Consider the following 24296-nt stretch of genomic DNA (forward strand, 5'->3'; position numbering starts at 1 on the left):
TCATAAAATTCTGCTATGGCCTTCACATTTGACCTAGACACATGGTTCAAGGTCACTGCACACCTATTACCAAAAGGCACTCTGTGGGTGATGTATGAGCGAGAATGGGCTACAGGGAGAGAAGATATGCTCAGAACAAGAGATCTTGGACAGACAAACTGATCACTACAGGGTGCCTGCAGAGTGGGACCCTAAAAATTGAACTGTGATTAATTGCATCTGTACATTTCATTGTCAAATTATCTCCAGAAATTAAATTCCACATGATCTGAGGCCACTGACAATTAATTTAGAACAACAAAAAGCACTTCACAATTTCTAGGTCAATATTTTTTATTATATATAGCTAGGTGTATCCTGTAGTTTTATGATAATGCAGATCAGTTACATAATTACATTATAACATTCGTATTTCAGAAATGTTCACAAACAATTTTTTTCTGTGAAATTTGATATCTAATTAATGGATTGATACTGGGAGTTTTTATCTCAAAGCACTTATCCATGGAATTGACGTCACAATCTTAAGTACTTGTACTTCATAAATCATGAGAGAATTACCAATTAATCATTCAATGTAAAAAAAACTCCTTCCGACTCTAAATATCAGGAGGGAGGAAGAGAGAGCTCCATTATGTCATTTTTTTCTTGAAAATGATGAAGTCTATATATGATTTGATTTTTCTTTTTATAATCCAGAATTCAAAGAATAAAAGGATATTTGGAATTAGGGAGTTCATAAACATATACCATAAATAATCTTTTTTAAATTGTCCATTACAATTTGGAAAAAGAGTGAAACTGGGACTCTATACATTAATAATAGTACAGTGGGGCCTCAGATATCCGGACGCCAGATAACCGGACGCTTCAGTTTACGGACGATTTTCTTTGGGAACAGATTTTTTATATGTTATTTTGTCTCATTTATCCGGAATTCCGCGTTCCGAATCCGGACGGTCTGTTTTTACCACAGAACACTGATTTACTACTAATCTTGCTTCATTTAACCGGACGGTAAAATTTGATGATACCATACTCAGTACAAAAAATTAACCCTGTCAATTAAGTTTCACACCTTTTTTACGTGCTAGATCATCATGAGTAGCTTGTACAAACACACTGACCTCCCAAATCACTTTCAAAAATTGGAAAATTGCGAACAACAGTGTATCACACACATATCACACTTGAACAGAAAGAATTTAGCTAGATTAGGTTATCATTATTGTCCGGTTAATATTTCATGACAAAACAATAAAATAAAGCAGAGTTCTTTATATCTAAAAACGTTCATATCATCTCTAGCATGTGTTGCTATATGGCATGAGAGGCAAAAAAACCTAGTATCAACACTGGGAGCCACTGTATACAAATACATTATCATTCATGACAACAATAGACACATTTCAGATATCCGGACTCTTCACCTATCCGGACGATTGGACTTGGGAACGAAAGCGTCCGGATAACTGAGACTCCACTGTACATGATATTAGAGCCACACTCTTGAGAGGATCACTTACTAATAAAGCTGACATAAATTCATAAAAACATCTAGTCGCCTCATTAGTTTCAATAACCTCTTAACTGCTTCAAGGGTATATAGTAACTATATACTATAACTATATACTACTAGTGAACTAACTTGTATACAGGTCAGAAAGTTACGGTCAGTTGCTATCCGATCAAGGTATTTAGGTTGCACGGACTTCTAAATGCATGTTGTACACATTTTAGCTACCGTATACAAGAACACACTATAGATAAATAAGAGATGGTATATTTCTAAAAGAATTTCTAAAGTACCTGTATTTTTCTTACAAAGAAGCGCATTGAAGTGGTAAAAATGTTCGTTTCAATGGAATATTCTAAACTTTGTATCGAACGTCAATTGTTACATAGGACACGCCCATTTATTTTATAACGAGGAAAACAGTATTCATAACAATGCTTTCTGAACCGCTCATCTTCTAAACATCACAAGCAGGGCTGCGGACCAAAATGTGGACACAAGCTGAATCACGATATTTTCTCTGTACATGTTTTCCATGCCCCGCGCATATCCCAGTCCCCTCAACAAGCTGCGAACACAGCAACAAATGCAGAAGATCGAAGAAGACGAAGAACGTAGCTTACCCCTCTAAAACGAAAAACTGAAACATGTGCATATATGTTGGGGGTGACCATATTTGATAGATAGTTGGCTGAAGAAACATGATCGCCAAACACTGGTATCGGTAAATATGGATTAGTCAAATTAATTTCTAGGAACACCTATATCTTCAACAGTTTGAACATACCCGGCATATTAGTTGATGAATCTTCACTCAATCATAGAACATTGAGACACAGTTTGATTTTTAGGTCAGTTGATTACATTAACAACATAGCAATTGCTGAACTATCACCTGTAAGCATTGCTTCAATTTACTGACGAAAAAAGTCTCGAGACTGGCATAACGTTGTCGGCCTGGCCGCACGTTGCTTATTGACCGAAAGACAGTAGATGACTAGATGTTTAACATAATCCGTATATGGTCAGTCCTCCATCAGCCAATTTGTCAAAATTGCCTGATAGACCAATCGACCCTTGGTCAATTTTCCAGGGTCATGCGGTCAGCTGAAATATAAGAAAATTCCAAATGCCGTAAACCAACCAACAGCAGACATATAAACAAACTGTCCCGGATGGTTGGACCATGATCGAAGGTTGCTTGATAGACTATTCAATGACTGTTACAACAGATGAAATCGGCTACTACCACGCAGAAAATATTATAACTTGGACAGCTGAAATATAAGAAAATTCCAAATGCCTTAATGTCGACCAACCAACAACAGAGATAACAAACTGTTCCCGATGGTTGGACAATGATCGAGGGTTGTTTGATGGAGTATTCATCAACTGTAATTGAACTGATGAAATTGGCCATTGTCACACAGAAACATCATAACTTATAGCCGGACAGACATCAACAGCCAACATTCCTTATTTATTCTGCTGGAAGCAGGAACTTGGGACAGGGAAATACATGTAGTAAAATGATGAATCACCAATATATTATTGTTTTAATTCGCATAGCCCACAACTTAATATAAACATGTTTTTGTCTCTAACGTCTTCATTTTATTGTCATTATTTATTATTATCATCATCGATATTATCAGCGATTATCACTTTTTTCTGTCAAGTCAAAACCTTAAAAAATCCAACTTTCGGTTTGAAAAGAAACGTGTACTAGTAATGTGTCAACTTATATTTTCATTTTCTTACCATGATGTACTATATGAATCCTTCATTATGACCTAATTTGACAAACCACTTCTCATCATAATGGTATATCGAATATTCCTTCCCTAATCATCGAGTAGGCTTAATAGTCTCTGATAAGTAAACATGGCTCGTCTATTGATATGTCTAATATCAGGAAAAAGAACAGTTATTAGATGTGATGTTCTTCGTTAATAATGAAACCGGGAAAAACAAATAAACTGTTTGGAAACAAACATTAAATGATAAGGAAAACAAAATGTCTTCTGTGTCATTTTTAGAAAATCAAATCTTATCAGACACATGCAAGTAAGGTCAAAAATATCAGAGCGGTAACGAGATCATTCCGCGTACAGTGCGTTTGAACCATGGGGCGATTCGATCCGAGAATTACACAAATTATTCATGCATATAAATCAAACAGAGAAGGAAACTGGAATCTTTAAGATCAGCAGCATGTGTTATAAATACAAGAGAGAGAGAGAGAGAGAGAGAGAGAGAGAGAGAGAGAGAGAGAGAGAGAGAGAGAGAGAGAGAGAGCGATTCCTCCGGCTCTGGAACCTCAACCCTCCTTTTCATGAATAAATATTTTTCAAATATCAAACAATAAAAGCAAGGTAACAGTCAGAGGAGTCTCTGAGTATGGTTTAGACTTCAAACTGAAGCTTAAAATGCAAACATGAGAATCTCCGACTTGTCGATCTGAGGGATATGGGTAATCGGTGACTAGATTTAACGGTTGTAAACTAATATTTACGGACAGAAACCTAATAGTTATAGTCTACAGATGTGAATCCATATTTTGATATTTATCGGCAAAATTCATCGTTAACGTTATTATTTTACAGACTGAGAAACTGAATTGTTATAACCGTTAAGAATTGTTTATCAGCTGTGAAGTTTTATTTTACGCCGTTAATCTATATTTCACATCTGTAATTAAACCACGATTAACGCAGTCGTCTAAGTTTAGAAGCAAAAATCTAGGGGGCCTATAATTTACACTGAATTAAGCCATTTTTGATTGCAAGACATAATCTGATAAATACCGGTAAATTTTCACGGTTGTGAAACTGTTACAATGGTTTCCGCTCTGTAACTCGCTTTGCTGAGGTACCGGGGAATATAAGATCTGTTCGGGGACTTCGAAACAAAACCAGGTATTAAAATAAAGCCAAAATATAAAGTTTAGATTAATTTAGATTGCAAATGTCAAAAGGTATAAACTCACAATAAAAACAGTTCTTAAAATTGACAAAGAAAAATAACATAAAACTAGAGCAGAGCTCGTTGCAAAGCAACGAGTAGGTCTTCCGTCGAAGCTGCGTGAGTTGAAATAAAAAGAATACAATCGTCAATGTAATGAAACATATACTTGTAAAACCGTGCTCTACGATCCATGTTCTCTATAACTTATTTAATAACATCCCACTCGACGATGTGACCTTTAAAGTATGAATAAACGTAGGTTTTAATAAACAAGTTTCAAAATAATGTGATAGCATTATCTCTTATAAATCGAATTCTCATTCGTCTATTTCAACCAAGATAAGTTTTGCCAACCCAAATTGTAAATAATATCTTTCCGTTATGCTTTCCATTAGATAGTTTGATGGCTTTATTTTTTATAAATCTAGCTAATACTCGATCGTCTATAGACACATGCTCTTCACGATGACTGTTTAGTACACGAGTGGTATTTTAGGTTCATCAGTAATGTTGAAATAAATATTCGAGCTATAAGCCACGATTTCGCTAATAAGTTGAAATTTGTCTTTAAATTGTACTGAAAGGGACATTAGGGATATTTGAGATTAAGTTATAAATAATATCAAATATTGATAAGCTTTTTTAATGCGTTCTAGTATTTTATTTCATTTGGTTATATCTTAAATTTGGCTGAAGAAAGTATTTCTTCATGTCATCTGAATTAGGGTTTTACCAAGAGTTTCATTTTTTAATTTTATTGAATTCGGCTAAATGAAAATAATTTACTTTGTAAAACGAAGTAATTTTGTATCGTATTGATATTTACGAATGTATGTGGACAGGATATACCATTTAAATGATAACTATACTTAAGAAATTTTAAAGTGTATGCATTCGTTTTTCCATGCATGGATATAATTTTAATCTTGAAAGACAAGTTTTCTTTAACACAGAAGCTGGTAAATTACTTTTCTACATTATCTTTTAAGTGCGTATTTCAACGATTAGTTTGAATCGCATGTATTGTATACAATAACGGGCATTGCAGTAGTTTTCCCAGTAAGTTATCCCAAAATCTCCCCCGATTATACATTTTGGCCGATATAGCGATGCGTTTAGTGACGACACTATTTGAGGTTACAGTTGAACAGGTCGAATCACGGGTTGCAGCTTATTAATGAAGCGTTTTATTGTCCGATTTGATGTCCCGTCCACCCCTACACTATATTGATATTTCATTCCTAAATGCGAGCTATGACGTTTTACTTTGTATGAAAACTACAAAAATGAATCAAATATTAATACCGAAAAAGTTGACCAGGGGTTGTTCTTTCAATAATCACTTTTTGTTTCTATGGCGTAAAGATTGATGTTTTAAACAGGTTACCAAATTCATTTATCAGCATAGTGCTTTATAGATAAATTCAATCATTCTTTATAATAACGCATCAATATAATTTGTGGCATTATTTATTTTGTGGAGCTTAAATCAAAGAATTCACAATAGATATTGCAGATATTACATTTTATAGAATTTAAATCGATCAATGGCACAACTGACATGTGCCTTCAAACATACTAGTACATAAATCTTTTTACGGTGCAAACTAGTACATTATTGTAGATTGATCTGTGATTGATCCTATTTTGTAACTCAGTCTGTAGTTACCTCAAAATTCATCAATTACTATAAATGTTGACGCTTTATTTTCCGCAGACTCTCTAAACCTCGCTAACCGATGACGAAGTGTTAAATATACTAGCAGGTCGTGTCGCCATTTTACAGTTTTAGACTTTTTTATTTTACGTAGATGGTGACGATGTTTCAAAGATTTTAGTGCAGATTTATTGAAAGTAAATGAGTGCAGACATTTACTGAAACACGTCTAATGGATTTACAATGTATCAACTCGAATTTTCCCATGGATCAATTTTGGTACAAATTTGGAACAAGCTATTCACTCACGTAATATTCCAAATTTAGTCCATTGTGAACGGTAACGTAACATATATTTGTTCAGAGTTTCTCGAGATTTTTTTTATTGACATAAACTGAATACGGTCATTTGATGAACGAAGAACAATTCGTATTTGTTTAAACTATAAATGCACCAACATTGTTTACACATACACATATACGTTAACATCACCCTGTTTGTTCTTAAATGCCTTTTATTTTTAACTAGCAAATTTAATTTTATTATTAGTTTTTTTTCCTGATGTTTGTTAGTACGTGACATGTATTTAATAGACGGAAGGGTTTATAAAATATACGCGAATCAAAATGTTTGCTCCAAATCGCAAGTGTAATACACACCTATTAGAAGATATAATTACTCAACGCAATGCTGTATCGACCGCAGGGTATACTTTCAAGCGATATTTAGCTATACCTCCATGGGAAAGCAGAATCTGAAAACTTCTTTTTTAAAGAAAGCACAGTTTAAATCAACCCAACAAAAACAAAGCAAAGACTTTCTATACATAAATTTTGTCATCTCGATTTATTGAAAACACAACTATCATAATAACATCCCACTAAACAGGCCAAAGAACCAATTTCTCTGGTGGATATCTATTTGTAAGTTGTAACAACATTGGTCGCAATTCAAAAAATCAGTATAACCAACGGAAAATGGATACCCGATTATCTCTCATCTCGTCAAATATCGTTTTTAGCCTAGTAGCTTATCTGTGAAATATTTAATGAAATAGCCTCATGGTAGCTATAATAAATTGGCATCGGCTTTGCTTGAATTTTTGATCGATGTAGTTTTGAATACACATGGTCAATAAGTGTAGCATTTTCTGTAGTTGGGAAATCTACAGACTGGTGATATCCATATTGTTCCATGAGTTTGAAAACTGAAACATCCGATGCAAATAAATTTTCATTAAAGTCTCCCATAACAACCTTGTCGTCTGTTTTGTTGTCCAACTCCTGTAAAAGCATTTCTAAATTCATTAAAAATTTCTGGGAGGTGTAAACGTTTGGTCTGTAAAGAACAACATAGATAACTTGATTCATTGGATCTTCCAAAAGAATACCCTCAATGTTGTTTACAGGAAGCTGTTTTCTTATAATATTGCAGGTATTTTTAATATATATTGCTATGCCACCGCCTTTTGATGTTTTTAACTTTTTGTAAATGTCATCCACGTCGTCGTAGGCTTGATATCTTGTAAGCTGGTGAAATTTGAAATTTTCGATATAGAATTTTTCTATGTCGTCAAAATTCGTCAACCATGTTTCAGTCAAGCATATCATATCTGAATCTAAAATTCTGGAATCGTGTACCATCTCATCAAAATGCTTGCGGAGGCTTTGAACATTGTGAAGAACGATAGTTCTGTCCACTGTGTGATCTCTTGTACAATCATTGTCTCTGAAGAGATGCGGCATTTTAGACAGTGCTTCGGACACCTCTTTATCGGCATAAATTTTGTTTTTTAGTACATTGTCACTGGAAACTGATATACTTAAACCTAGCTCAGACGTAACCCTACTTAGAGCAACATATGCCTGACCAGGAGAGAAAACTCTGTTTAAATTAACAACTATTTCAGAAGTTGTAAGTCCTTGCACTTTGTGTGCAGTACAAGCCCATGCTAATCGAAGCGGAAACTGATGTCTGATGAAAGTTTTATTTGTTGCTGTTTTCATTTCTTCTTCACTTCTATGAATCTGAACGACAAAACTTTCATCTTTTCTTATTCCGCTTTTTTTGCCAACAATTTGGTTGTCAAACAAAACATTAATTGATTTAAGGTCTCCATTTGATTCTTCTTGAAATTCAGTGATTGTTCCAATAACCCCATTTACAAGTCCATCTGATACATCAATATTTCGAATTAACATGACTCTTGCATTAACAGATAATACTAGCAAGCTGGACATACCATCGCTTTTGTGTCGTACAAACGGCTTTTCCCTCAAAGACATTTTCCCACTTGTTTTGTCCCTTTCGAAATCTTTTGCCAATATTTCTCGTAAATCTGTGCAAGTACCCTTAATCATCTTCAAATTATGTTCATTCACCTCATCGTTTGTTGCAAACACATGTAAAGCATTTTCATTTCCTACTCGAATACATCGTTTCAGCATATGCAAAACCTGTTCTCCTAATTCCTGATTTAAAGTTCTAGTACGTAGCGAATTGAGGTTGTTTGCAAAGGCTAGATCTTCCCTTTGACGCATTATTTCATCTAACTCTACAAGTTTGAAATACTCATTCCAAAAGTCACAAGGATAGCTAGCATTTTCTTTGTACAATCTTTCAGCTTTACTTTGCTTCACGGGTGGTAGTTGATAAAAGTCCCCAACGGCAAGAACTGATACACCACCAAAAGGACACTTATTTCTTTTAATTTGTATCAGCCTTTCGTGTATATAATACAACAGTTTCTTGTAAACCATGGATACTTCATCTATGACAAGTATTTGCAAATTTTCCAACTTAGCACGTAGTGGACTTAAACTTTGCTCTCTCAGTGGTTCGTATGGAATTGGCATGTACTTATTCAAAGAGAATGCATGGTGGATTGTGCAACCACCTATATTGAATGCAGCTGTTCCTGTAAATGCTGTCAACAATATTGTAGTTTCTTCCGGTTCAGAGCAAATTTTTTGCAAAAGCCTAGAAGCCTCATAATTAATTGATTTGATAAGGTGACTTTTGCCAGTTCCTGCACCTCCTGTCACAAACAAATAAAATGGTGTAGGGTTGCATCCAGCAGCTTTCTTTAAACACCACTCTCTCAAATGATAGAACATTTTGCGTTGCTTGTAATTCAGTGACCTCAACATGGGAAATATTTCTTCCCTTGAAGTGTTTTGATGTGCCACTGTATATGCTATGTTCAAAGTATGATCAGGCGTTTCAAGCTCTGGAATAGAATCAGTATTGACATTATCATGAGTCTTTCTTTTTTGCATTTCACATAAATCCCTCTCATTCTCGGTTTCTGGACATAATGAAGCCCATGCGTCTTGAACATCTCCAACTAATTCGTACACTTGTTGAGCTTCATTTAACATCTGTTCGTTGGAAGCAAAACGTGTCCAATTTGTATCTACAATTTGTTTCACATGCTCTAATTTGTTAGATCCTTCTAAACAAACATAACCACTTTCGTAAAATGTTTGATACATGTCAAACCCTGGCGGCTTTAGATGTACTACTTGCCTGTAAGGTAGATACAACTGAAGAAGAGATTGATAATGTTTTTCAGAGTTCTTTTCTGTATTGAACCTCGGATACCGAATAACAGCTGGATCAGTTTTACATCTTTTTTGAACAAACCCTTTGTTATTCTGCAACATATAAACACCCTCGCGTTGCTTTTGGGGAATTTGTGACTTTGACAGAACTCTGTATTCAGAACAGAATGTTGCTAGACACATATTTGGAAAAGGTTCACAAACGGGTCTTTGTTGATAGCGATCAACAATGTTCGTCATCCAAATGTCATCTTCATCGTTCTGGTTCTCTGAATCACCGTCTTCCAGTTCAGGGATCTGTGTTTTGTTTTTAGTCAATACAGAGAGTGGTTTGCTCAACCTTGTCGGGTTTTCTCCTACTGGAACGAACACCACTTTTCTCGAGCATTCTCTCATTCTCAGATTGCAAATTCGAAAAACAGCCTCTTGAGCACTGACCTCCCGATTAGATAAATATGCCGATCCAATCTTTTTCATGGTTTCCTTTGCATTCATGTTTCCTTCAGAAGCTTCTATCTTTGTCTGTTTCAAAAGCATGCCCATTTCTCTCTCAGCTTTTGATATATAGGAGACCACATAGACAATACAACTGAAAGGATCAAGAACAAACTGTATGTCCATATTGGCATCCCAGCATTTAAGTAAATGTGGATTATACTGATTAATCCACTGTTCTTTGGGGTTTCTCTTAAGGACAATAGTTTGTTTCGCCGTCATCAACTGAAACGCTTCTTCATAGAGCTCTTGTGTGATTTTAAGATCTTTGAAAATGTCTGTTGTTGTTTTATCAACATCAAAATCATCGGCTTGAATTTTTTCCCAAACATTCTGTAAAACATTCCTTGCCTCTGATCTTTGTAGCTTTATTTCATCATCTGCAACTTCGACTTCAGCTTTTGATGTTTCCTCAGTTGGTGATGAAATGAACGTTTTGCTTGATGGCGGTCTGGGGAAATTAAATCGACATTCTTTCCCACCTTTTCTACACGACTTAGAATGGTTTTTACTGTGTTGCTGGACTTGGAGAACAGCATTGTGCAACTTAAAATCTTCCTCTCCGCTTGGAATGGAGCATGTGATATATTTGTCAATAAAATCACACACTGTCTGCTTTCCGTCTTGCACTAAATTTGGGGCGTTTTGAACCCAGAACATACAATGCACATGTGGTGAACCCCTTTGCTGAAATTCTACTCGGTAAAAGTAGTCCTGAATTTTTCCAATGGGTTCTGCTGGGCTTAATATAACTTCATGAAGAAATACATGAAATCTGCGTTCAAACATGCGTGCAACAATTACGGGATTTGATTTCAACAATTTACTCTTTTCCGTCCAGTCTAGCTCATCCACTTTTCTGTCATCACCTTGCTGATGCAATAAGACATTAATAATTTCATGCCATCTGAATTCAGCCGAAGAGAATGAGCAAAACCAAGTCGGTATACCTAGCTGCCTTAACATTGCAAACAAGTCCTTTTGTACACTTTGCCAAAATGATGGTGTTCCACGTATGGGTTGAAGAAAGCGCAAAGCTTCATCAGATTTAAACATTTCTTTCAAAATCTCTGGATCATGCAACATATTCGCTGTAACTTTTGTCCCTTGTTTTGTTTTCACAGAAGACTTTCGAATCGATATTTGTGTCTTATCAATAACTTGCTTCAGTTCTGATAGATATTGGCTGAAAAATATATAATCAATATCTTTCGCAAACTTACCATCAGCATTCATCAATCTGTTGTTAAAGTACTTTGCAAGTGTAATCCTCTTTTCTCTACTCTCAGTCCATGTGTTTTTCCCATTTGGGAATAAATGTGGAAAAGACTTTGCTTCATTTCCATCTTCTTGAAGCATTCGAACTGGATTTTTTCCCTCTGCTGGTGCTATGTTGTATATATCATTGAAATAATGATCAAGAACCTCCTGACCTATGTCAACTGGTTGTAGGCAAGTGTCATATTGAACTCCAGTCTGAAGATCTTGCTCTGAATCATTTTGTTCTGTTGTTCCCACATTTTCAGCATCCAAAGAAGTTTCTTCCTTGTCCAAATCTTTGCGAATGCAGTCCTCTGTAGTGTCTATTTCTGAATACCAGCTATTGTGTTCTTTTAAATACCTTAATGCTTCTTGAACATGTAGTGGATTGACAAATTGGTATTCATAATGACCCTTGTACGAAAGTTTGCGTTTAAGCTTGACTTTTATTACCATATCTTCTTCTGCTCTTCTTGGCAGAGCTTCGACTTTCTTTGGGTCTGATGGAACACATACAACTGGGCCATATATAGCATTCTGACCTCCCCTTGGCAATGCAGCAACTTTCATAAATGGAATGTGCAGTGCTATTAAATGTTTTTCCAGTGTATTTAGATTCTCTAGCTCAACTGGTACATCAAACAGTTGCATGTTGTTTGCAGCACATTCGGCAGGAATTTGACTACTCATAATTTTTCGTTGGCATGTTTTGCATATCCAATGAGAGGAGAAAGTACAGTTTAGAGGACAATGTGCTGAACAAGTGTGTAGATATTTGTCAGATATGCATTGTCTTGCAACATTCCATATTGACTCTGATTTTTCTTTAAATGATTCCAAATCACATTTCTCCACCTGATTTTTAAATAGAAGTCGATGACATGAAGAACATGCATAACAAGGCCCCTCTGAAGCTTTCTTCTGGAAATTCTCCAATACATAATCTGTATCAACACATTTTGATGCATTAATATTTCTTCGTCTCTTTTTGCTTTGCATTACTTTTTCTTTGAGTTCTGGTTTCTTGTGATATCTTTCTTTTCCATATTCTTTCTTTCTCTGCTGAAAATCTTTGTCTTGGTACTTCAGTCTTAGGCTTTTTCTAACCTTTTGTCTAAAACCTTCATTAGTTTTATATTTTTTTGTGCTGTACTCAATCAATTTCCTTTTGAATGAGTCATTAGTATTGTACTTTTTTGTACTATACTCCCTTAGTTTCTTCTGAAAAACAACATCAGTTTTGTATTTAGTTTTGCTGTACTCTCTCATTTTTTTCTGAAATACTAGATTGTTTTTGTACTTTGATTTAGTTCTTTCTTTCAACTCTTCTTGATGCTTTTTATCTGTGTTGTACTTTTCTTTGCTCAATTCCTTTTTCCTCTCTCTATGCTTTACATTTGAGCTGTACTCTCGTTTGCTGTAATCCTTTTTCTGACTTTTGTGTTTTTCATCTGTTTCATACTTGTCCTTACTGTACCTTTTCAGTTTACTTTTAAAGCCTTCCATCTCTTTGTATTTTGTTTTCAATTTCATTAATTTGCTCTCTCTTTGGCTTTGATAATCAAGTTTCCTCTTTTGAAGTATATTTTCCCTAAATTGATTATTGTTTTGATACTGCTTTTGGAACCACAATTTCCTTCGTTTTTTATCCTGTTCACGACTTGAATGATCTGCAGATTCTTTAGTGTGCATCCTTTTCTGTGTTTTGATATTGGCGTTTACGACTTCGTCACAATTGCTTTCATTTCCATTTGGTAAAACCATTGTGTTTAACACAGACTCTACAACATTGTAATGATTTCCATTGACATGATTAAGATAAATACTTCCATCTATTGGTGAGAATAGTCTGTCTACAAGGCTGCCTGAATATTTTTTCCATGCCCAATCAGAATATGTGAAAATGTTGACATTCAACATGTGTGACATGGCTATTATTTCAAATTCAGTTGCCCAAGTACCAACACAACTCATACTCATTAAGTAATCTTCTAATGATTGGCTGGGTGATCTTAAAAGTCCTTTGAACAAAGCCTTGTTTTGTGTGACATGTGTACACATTTTAGACCTTAAAATTTCATGCGATTCCTCAGAGCCTGAGAGGCATACTGATAAAGCTCGAAAGAAGCAATTTCCATCACCCAAAACTATTTTGCATTGAAGAGGTGACCTGGCTGTATCTGGTTTTTTTCCTTCGCTACAAAGTTTCTTTGCTATAAACGGGATTTGCAGGTTTGAACAAAGCGTTAGCTTGGCATTTTCTGACAACTGATGAAATTCTGTTTTAGGAGTTTTCTCTTGTTGAATGTAAACAACATCACAAGACATTAGATTATGTGCTTGAACTTGTTCATTCTCAACATTTTCTTCAATACCATCTTTCTTGCAACACATTCCTGTTATTTCACATTCTATAGCATTAGAAAAACCCATAGAAAGTGCCAATTCAATAATGTGCATATGAACTTCATCAACAGTTTTAACAATTTTACAAGTGCTTTTCCCATTTGCAGACATTCTTCCTGATGATGTTCTAGAATGAGAGTCAAACAGAAAGAAACCGTTGCTTAAAACACCACACAAAAATGTATTGTCTCCAAAACATATAAAACAGCCATCTGTGTTTTCAAGACTGCTTTGTATTGCTTCTTTCAATGGTTTAGCATTAAACTGACTTAAATCTGGCATTTCCTGCTCCATTGATATGGGTATCAAAGTGGCAATTGATTCAGCAAATGACATCGAAAACAATTCTGAATGGATATCAAGATTCCTTGGGAGGTCTGATATAAGCAAGTAATGATGTCCAATATTTGTGTATCTCTGCAATGTATCATACAGTTCATTTCCAGTTGTCAAAATTTTGTCCATGTCTGATGACTGCCATAAATGGGCTGGTTTATTTTTATGGTATGATAATGCTGATAAGCAATTTGGAACACATTGTAATCCAGCATTTAATCCAAACAAGTCATTTGCCTGATGAAAGTTTCCCTGAACTGAGGTATACATGTTATTCATTTGCATCTCATCATTTGACTCCATCAATTCAACTGCAGATGATTTCTTTGCAATTTTGCAGTAACTTTTTGAATCTGTGACCTTGTCAGATGTTTCATTTTCAATCACCATGTTAGACTTTTCAGTTTCTGTTACCAAGTCAGACTTCTCATTTTCTGTTACCCAGTTAGACTGTTTTGTTTTTGTTACCAAGTTAGACATTTGAGCATCTTTTTCCATAACCATACTATCTTGCATTGATAGAAATGGTTGCGTCTGATCTGCAAGGCATGGCGCTAAGCCATCATTGTGCCAGGGTACCCTCAGAGGAGTACAGACCGAATCAGAGACAGATACTTCCTCAGAAGTACTCAATGAAACGGAATCAGAGATCGGTGTCGTACACACGTATACGGTACTCAGACTTCCCTGGGGAGATGCAACTCCCAGGGCATTTGAATGAATCTTTTTCTCTCTAAGAGAAGCCTGATTCTGGGCTAAGGATCTTTTATCCTTTTGTAACAATTCTGTAGTCAGACTCTCTACATCAGTAGTGCAGGACACCTCATGAAGCCTCTTCTCTCGTTTTCTTTCTCTCTGTTTAAGCTTGATGGCTTTCAGGTTTGTTTTCTTTTTCTTCGGCATCTGGAAATACATTCATATCTAATAGAACAATGTATACAGCCTTGAATTCAAAGTAGCAAAGGTTATACTTGTGGTACAGGTCTGACCCTCGTTTTATTACATCAGCAAATGGATGCCACTTTTTATTCAAATAAATGAACCAATTGGATTATGTGTCCCATACACCCCTACACGGTTACAATGGTACTGCTCTTTTGCAGGGCAAATTTATATATTTTTCCTTAGTTTTACTAGGTAGATAATTTAATGACAAATAAAACTATTGACTTTACTTAATATTTTGCCTACGTCGTTTTGACCTGCAAAATAGCATTACCACAGTCACCCTGAAGGTATCTATTTCATGTAACAGAATTAAAATTAAAGAACAAGAGGTCCACAGGCCACATCGCTCACCTGAGCAACAATAGGCATGATAAAATCAGCTTCATGGAGTCATGAAACAAAACATCTGGACAATGTGGTACAATACATGTAGATCCTATACAAAAAAATATGTTTCCCACTGGATATTCTTATATTTATAATGAAGTCCCTTTTGTAACAGGATGATTTTGTAGTCAGATCACATTCAGCATTGCAGTTATCAAAAAGACCCTTAACAATTGTCTATATACAGGATGTAAACCTACATCAAACTCTGAACCCCTTGTAAGGCCCAATAATCATCCAGGGGCCATAGTTTAAACAATTTATGGTAATATATACTTATAATTGTTATCCAATCCTTATCAAATTGAAATCTCAGAAATTATCAGTAAAACCAGGGACATAAATATAGAAGTCTCCAGTAATTTTAAACAATCCATAAATGACAAATTCCCCCATAAATATTTTACAGCTGTATTTTTAAGAATTATGAACATGGCTGCATTCAAGATCATAGCAGCTACTAGCGTTGTCAAATCAATTAGAAATCATAATCGATTAATCAGCAGAATCAGTTGACCATTAGTCCATTACCAACTGATTATCAGCTAATAATCTAATCGGAAATGAATTGTATTATATTTATAAAATAGGGTCACTAAATTTCATGCTATGGTTTAATTTAAAATTAAGAAATGCTATTTGCAATTACTTTGAAATTTATAAGAGGTATGCTGTATTGTTTTCCATTAAGGAGGCACAATGGTAGACAAATTAACCATCAGATGTGTGTAAAATTTTTTGGTATGATTTGTTTAGCTATTATTTTGTAAAGAAGTAATCTGTAAAACTTATCTTTTAAATTAGGTATTTTTCTAAATTTGTAAATAAACGAGATCAGTACTGTCTAAAGATGGCTACAACCATCAAGTTGTCTTAGAGTGTTACATATCTTTTGAGATTAAAAAAAAACAACCACCAGTTTGCAACAGTTTTCATATCAGGTATTATCTAAAACAACCACCCATCCCCCGTGGCAGACAGATACTCTCAGAGTTTCTGAAAACCAAAAATTCTATCAGTCATTCGGACTGATGACTTAGCATGTTCTACCAGTTCGAAACAAATTTTATCAGTCCAAATAAAACAGATATTAATGTTACAGTAATTGTTCAGTGTTATGTAATTACTCTGTTTCTAAATGATAGTGCCAATCTTTAATTAATTTCTGTTCTGTTTCTATTAATGACTCTTTACAATTTATCTTATTCTTTCCTCGTTTTTATTCTGCTCCATTTCAGATGTTTGAGTAGTGTATGTGCCACAAAATCACGATTTTTAGCTGCTGTACTGGACTGGTTAATTTTCATTAAATCTTAACAAACATATTATCTTATACAATCGAAAATTAATGGAATCAAAAGTGAGAGTTGATTCATGAAACGCCAATGATTGACCCGTCTCTATAATATGAAACAAGTCATGCCATTAACCTTGCTACATTTTAACAATTTCGTGCCGTTGTGGATTAAAATATCTTCATACTTTTCTTTATTCTCAATCCTCACATAGCTTTTAGCCTCGTACAAACAGAAAAGTGATGGACAGCGACCACGACATGATTCTATATCAGTGTAAGATAAGCGCTCAGAAGAAACTTAAATTTAAACACTCCCTAAAGCGTTTTGAAGATTACGACTAAAAGACAAGAACGGAGCATAGAAACATGCTTGTGAAAATGGAACATACCGGTCACACAGACCAGTTATATATGAAATGCTATCGGACATTTTGATTTTCTATCAGTTTTGCCGGTAGGACTGGTAGTTTTCGGAAACTCTGAACTCTCCCTGTAGGCATTTAAAAAAAAACAACTATTGAAAGCTTCTCTTGTATTACACACTTCTCCTGTTCCATCTTGGAAGATGTTGTCAACATCTACATTTATACTAAAATCATTTTACATGTACTGCTTATCAGTGATTTTGGTTGGCCAAATACTACTTTAGGCCATTGCAAAGTTTTTTCTTTGTTTAGCGTCCACCTAAAACTCAAAAACTTGTCTTTCTATCAGGAAAAAAAACCCAAACCTTAGAAAAAAAACCCACAACTTCAAAGGTTCAACAAAATAAAATTTGTTATATATTTTGAAGTATTTTCTTCATTTTGTAACAAAAAAAACAAATACCCACTATATGATTTCCATTTTGAATGTTGATATGTTTGATTTCTGATCCGGATTTAAAAATGCGATCCTGAGCCCGACACATGAAAAAGAGATCTAATTTTATGAACAACAGTTGTGTTTTTTTTGTTTTTATTTCAAAACCAATCTGACCGCGGACGCTAAACATAGAAAAAACTTGGAATGGCCTTACTATTATCTAAGTCTATTTGTTTATTCAGAAAGTTTAAAAACTTTTTTTGTTTTGAATGATAAATATACTTGCATAACTTTGATCATACAACATCTTAATTACATTATAATCAATGAATAATCCCTAAATATGACAAACAAAGGAAGATAACTCCGTTATGAAGAAGCAAGTGAAGATCACCCCATTAACTGTAATACTATATACTAAATATTTTTGAGGATTATCAAATTTATTTCCAATGTAAAAATTTGACCCCCCCCCTTTTTTTTTTTTATAGATTTATCCTTTTTTATTTGAATTTTAAAGATTTTTCCCTATATATATAACACTATCTGAGAATGCTTTCACTCAAGTAACAGCTTTTCTGCTCAATTGATTTTCAAAACTAAGATATTTCTCTTTACATTCCTATGTAAAAACTTGACCCCCCCAATTGTGGCCCCATTGTACACTACCTGAGGATGATTCCAAGCAAGTTACAGATTTTCTGGGCAATTGGTTCTAGAGAAGAAGATTTTTAAAGACATTTCTCTATATATTCCTATGCAAAAAGTTTGACCCCCAATTGTGGCCCCACCTAACCCCGGGGATCATGATTTGAACAAACATGAATCTACATTACCTGAGGATGCTTCAACGCAAGTTACAGCTTTTCTGGCCAATTGGTTCTAGAGAAGAAGATTTTTAAAGATATTTCTCAATATATTCCTTTGTAAAAATTTGACCCCCAATTGTGGCCCCACCGTACCCCCGAGGACCATGATTTGAACAAACTTGAATCTACACTACCTGAGTATTCTGTCATGCAAGTTACAGCTTTTCTGGCCAATTGGTTCTAGAGAAGAAGATTTTTAAAGATACATGTATTTCTCTATTTATTCCTATGTAAAAATTCGACCCCCAATTGTGGCCCCACCGTACCTCTGGGGATCATGATTTGAACAAACTTGAATCTACACCACCTGAGGATGCTTCCACGCAAGTTACAGCTTTTCTGGCCAATTGGTTCTAGAGAAGAAGATTTTAAAAATACACCATTACTTTTTCACTAATTCCAAATTATTTCCCCTTGAAAGAGGGTGTGGCTCTTCATTTGAACAAACCTGAATCCCCTTCACTTAAGGATACTTTATGGCAAGTTTGGTTGAAATTGGCCCAGTGGTTCTTGACAAGAAGATGAAAATGTGAAAAGTTTACAACAACGACGACGACAACGACAGACAACGGACAAATTGTGATCAGAAAAGATCACTTGAGCCTTTGGCTCAGGTGATCTAAAAAGTACCAAAGTACTGACGGGAGTTGATTTTATTCATTATTATTAATTTTAAAATCAACGAGATGTTATTTTGCATGGCAAGTAGTTTCTAATATGTATTTGAATGACGCACATTTTCATAATATGAATTCTCAAACTTTTCTGACAAGAATTTAAAGAAAACCCCATATGATTAATTCCATCAAACTATGTATCATTAATCGAAATATTTCTAAAAATTGAACACATGTCTGGATCCGAGCAATATTGAACTCTAGTCTTGTTCAACCAGACGCTCGGTAGTTTCCGTTAATCTCTGACTACCAAGAAAGACTCTTTGTTTGTTGGAGATTTATGGATACAGCCAAGCGTCTGGTTGAACGAGACTAAATTGAACTCTGGCAAAGGAATACATACGACTGCAAAAATATCTAAATTGTTCGTAAAATCTGACTTTTTTTAAGGTATATATAAATATGTTTCCCTGAAAATTAATGGTTCAACATACAATACAGCGAATTTATATGTTATTTTCAAGATTTAAGTCTTGTCAGCGGTGATGATTGGTATGGGCCCAAACACTGTTTCACTTTGCCTGCAGAGTAACTGCATTGGAGAGTTGATTAAAATAAACTCCTAAAAACCATTCAGGAATTAATCAGTATTAATGCTGCTTGGTCCAATTTTTTATCAAATTTTGTGTTAGCTCTTATACAATGGTTATGCTAGTAAGTATGTGTATAATAATAGGCAATGCAGTATTTACTTCAGTCAATTAAGCTATATTTCAATGAAAAAAATTATGTTCAATATTTTGTTTACAACAGAAACTACATAAAAGGGCATCGTGTTAATTCCCCCACATTAAATATGCCCCTGACATCAAGGCAGATATGATTGTATTGTTGTTTTATGACTTTGACATTGCTATAAATAAAGATCATAAAGTTTAATTTTGGTCAATCAAAAATTTTTTTAAAGACATGTATGTTTTGTTCACTAATATTTCTTTAGTTTGTTTTATTTACAATCTATGCATAACATGCGGATTGATTTCACCCAATTATTAGCGGGACAACACCCAACAGTTCACTTTTCTACACATTCCTGTGCTACATTTTGGTTTCTTTTTGTATAGCCATAAAGAATTTTTTTAATTTACTATGAATATTTCTAACTTTGAAAGGAGAACAATTCTGTTAGTGTAAATGAATGAAAATCTACAACTTTCTAAGAAAATTAGTTTGAAAAATTATTTGATACTGAACTGCAGCTTTAAAAATGTTGCTCTTTTAGGGCAAATGCAGTCAAAGTTCTAAAAGTTTTGAGGCTATGTATAACTTTTTATGTGTTACCAAACAGCTACCTCTTAAATGGAATGTGCAAAGAAGAACAGATCTGGTCAACATGATGATTGATTGGTAATAATTCAGCACAATGTGAAGTAATCACAACTAGAACTGTCCTAATGGGACTAATACCCCCGCAAGGCTAATTTCAAATGGGACAAATTATTGAATTGAACAATAAAGGTTTGGAACAAATACAAAAAAAAATATTCTAGAATTGTAAAAAAAAACTAGAGCAAAGCTCGTTGCAAAGCAACGAGTGGGTTTTCCGCTAATGTCGAAAGCAACGCTAGAAGTACGTCTAAGAAGCAGAGTTCTTTATCTAGTAACAAAGAAACCTAAGTACAAAAAGATAAAAAAAAATCGAATGATTCTTGGTACAACTTAACATAATCCGAATGTTTTTAAGTACGACTTAACCAAAAACCCTTAACCATTTCAAGAACGACTTAACCAAAAAAAACAATGTGTTTAAGTACGACTTAACAAATTTGACTTCATTTTAGGAACAAGTTTACTTAGTCTGGTACCCTTCCCACAATTCCGTTCGCGCACTCTCTACATTGTAGAGAGTGCGCGAACGGAATTGTGGGAAGGGTACCAGACTACAAGTTTACTTTACCTTGAACTAACATCTTGTTTCTTAACCCAGAATGCAAAATTAAAATTTACGTAAAAAATCAATTTTGTTTAAAACATAATTCTGAGCAACTTTTTCTCTTCACTGCTTTTCAAAGGGTTGACCTTTCGTACTGTGTGCTCGTTGCGTCATTAATTGTCAGAAACTTATCGATGTAAAGTTTACTTTACTGTACCTCTGTGAATATTTTTTATGTAAAATTACTATGAACCAGACAACATTGAAATGGTGAACATTTTAAAGGGCCCCGCTTATGTTATTTCAGAGAATTCTGCTTTGACCTTGACCTATAACTTGAAATTTTTCCAGCTGGCATAGAACTTTTAGTTCAATTTCATTCCCCCTAACATACATGCATTTTTGTTCAATCTGACCAAGATTAAGCATATTTGGAAAATAATCTACTGTCTAAAACTAATTTTAAAAAGATCTGCTATGACCTTGGCTTCACATTGACAGACTTGGTTCAAGGTCACTGCAAGCCATTAACCAATAAACTCTGTAAAGGTAAAATATTAGCCAAATAGGGGCTAAAAGGAGAGTATATCTATGCTCTTAAAATATGGATTTTTGTGTGATCTGATATGACCTTGACTCTTCATCTACAAATATCATTCGAGGTCATTGCATATATTTTGATCAAAGGCATCATGTGGGTGAAGTATGAGGCTGAATGGAGCAAAGGGAGAGAAGATATACTCCGGACAGGATTTTTAAAAATATAATTCTGCTATGACCTTCACAGTTTCTTTTCACTGAAAATAGGTTCAAGGTCACTACACACCCTTTCACCCTTTACTCAAACGCTCTGCTTTTGTGAAGTCTGAGCCAAATAGGGGTTAGTAGAAATTATATATACTCTCAAAAAAGGATTTTTGCATGATCCGATATGATCTTCACCCGTTACCTAGAAATTTCATGCAAGGTCACTGCACATCGTTTAACCATTGAGACACTCTGTGAGTATTAGCCAGATTGGACCAAAGGGAAAAAAGATATGCCCCAGACAAGGATTTTATATATATAATTCTGCTATGACCTTAACCTTGTACCTAAAAACATGGTTCAAGGTCACTGCACATCCTTCAACCAAAGGAACCCTGTGGATGAGGTATGAGCCAGATTGGGCCAAGGGGAGAGAAGCTATGCTCCTGTCAAGCCATCTCGGATGGACAGACGGACAAATTGATCACTAGAAGGCGCCCGCATAAACATGCCATTTTATCTAATTTAAAATAGTATCCATGCTATCTGCCCATGGTGAATAGTCATCAAAACCATTCATCAGCAAAATTTGATTTCCCTCCTTTTTAAGGTAGTATGGGACATAATCTGTCGATATTAATGTGGATTAAAGTACTATATAATTGAAAAATTTTCACTGGTTTAGAATTTTCAAATTTTACAATATTTAACCAAAAAATAGCTTTTAAAAATATTTGAAAAGGTAAAAATTGTAAAAACCCCAGCGGGATTCGAACTCATGACTTACAGGTTCCTAGTAACCCTCTAACCCACTGTGCTAAGGAGTTAGGTGACCATTTTTGAAAAGAAACTACATTTACTTATATAATTACACTTTATTTTATTGTTTATTTCGATAAACAATACGTCACAACATGGAAGTGTCCCATATCACCTTAAACTCGGAACACCTCTGACCTAATAAGATCGCCGCATTAAATACAAAGTTTGATTTAACTCTAATTTGTTTATCATCAAGAAATTCTGCATCGCTGACAAATAAAGTTTTCTTCTGTATAATGAAATACCAATTAACTGACTATTTGGACAATAGCAAGTTTATTGTCCCACTCCACAGCAACTATTTCCCTTGGCTTTGCCTCATTAAATAGTTGCTGTCTTTGGGGACAATAAACTTGCTATTGTCCTCATACCCAGTAAATACTAAATAGGCATATAATATCCCATCCACCTACATTTCATGTTATATAACCTCCCGTTTGTAACCTTCAATTTCACTGTAAAGTCAACATATCTGTCATAGCCGCAAGTTTCACAATTTATTTCTGCTTCTCATGTACTTAAAATTAGGGGCCTTAATATTGCTTACCAATTCCAACAAGAGACATCCCTCTAACTATTGATAATCATTAAAATTCATTTCATGAATCTACGCAACAATGATAAACCTTCAAGTACAGTCACTCTCAATTTTACAAAAATATTGACGGTACTTTATCCGAAACTGTTCCTTGTACCTTTAACTTAGTACACTAACATTTTTATGAAAAGACTAAGAAAGCTAATGCAATTCTGAGAAAAAGAATACCACATATTGCCAATTCCATTGAGGTTTAATAAAAATATGGCCATTTAAGTGAACCCACCATTTCCAATTTCCTTTAGTAAACACAGATTTACAGGGTTCTCCATAGTAAAACATCTTTACCTGACCTTTTAGAGGTCAACTTTTGTTCAACCACCTTTAAAAAGAAACCTTATTCAATACAACATACGCCTACATGATATAATCATGATAAAAGCTTCACATCACTTAGAAATACCCTTACATGTATACCCCCCACCCCTCAATCTTTTGATTTTCATAAAAAGTCATGGTTTGAAATGTTTTACCTAATTTTATGAAACGTGTGGCAATTTCCTTGAGTAATTTCTCACACATATTTGAAAACAATCATCAATGATTCTAAAATTTGATCTTTATTTGTTTATTGTATGATTTGTACCATTTTAATTAACAAATAGACAGCTGTCCTGCTTGTGATTTCTTGTTTTCATGAAAAAAGTAAGCTAACAATCATATTTAGTGAATATCTAATCTATTCTGATTTCTAGTCTCCTTCTAACCATGCTAAAACAGTAAGTTACAACCTACAAGTTAGACATCTGCCTTAAATTAAAATTAAATTCAAACACACCCAGGTAGCTGGAGACAGATCGAGTTGATTTCCATGAAAAATTTTCAAGTTTGACATGTTTTTCTACTTTTTTTATGCATATATACCTTAGAAAGGTAGAAATAGGTTGTTTCTTGTTCATTTCAAAAGTAATTATCATAGCAGATGTTATTTCAAAGTCAAATGTACATTTACATATCCTACATGTAATCTTAATGCAGACAATTAAATAGAGGGGGGGGGGGGATTTTTCAATTATGTAAACACATCTAAATATCTTTATGAAATAAAAAATAAAGGAAACATAATTGCATAC

At 34.5% G+C, this 24296-nt stretch overlaps 2 protein-coding genes across 5 annotated transcripts in view; both read right to left on the bottom strand.

Annotated features, from left to right (window-relative positions):
- Positions 1-24296, bottom strand: part of LOC128168359 (uncharacterized) — an 80026-nt gene that overhangs the window by 35810 nt on the left and 19920 nt on the right. The window contains exon 1 of one of the 4 annotated variants that reach the window (XM_052834604.1): positions 3278-3578. The exons of 1 other annotated variant lie outside the window; for it this stretch is intronic. The gene's annotated coding sequence lies outside the window, so the exon portion shown is untranslated. Of the gene's footprint in view, positions 1-3277; positions 3579-24296 lie in introns of those variants that run through there. 2 more of the 4 variants (XM_052834607.1, XM_052834608.1) reach the window with 2 other exon arrangements.
- On the bottom strand, positions 7164-15104 carry LOC128166000 (uncharacterized). The gene has a single exon (XM_052830920.1). It carries the CDS (start codon positions 15102-15104, stop codon positions 7164-7166), a length of 7941 nt encoding a protein of 2646 aa, XP_052686880.1.

This window comes from Crassostrea angulata, chromosome 10 (genome assembly GCF_025612915.1).
Source record: "Crassostrea angulata isolate pt1a10 chromosome 10, ASM2561291v2, whole genome shotgun sequence".
NCBI lineage: Eukaryota > Metazoa > Mollusca > Bivalvia > Ostreida > Ostreidae > Magallana > Magallana angulata.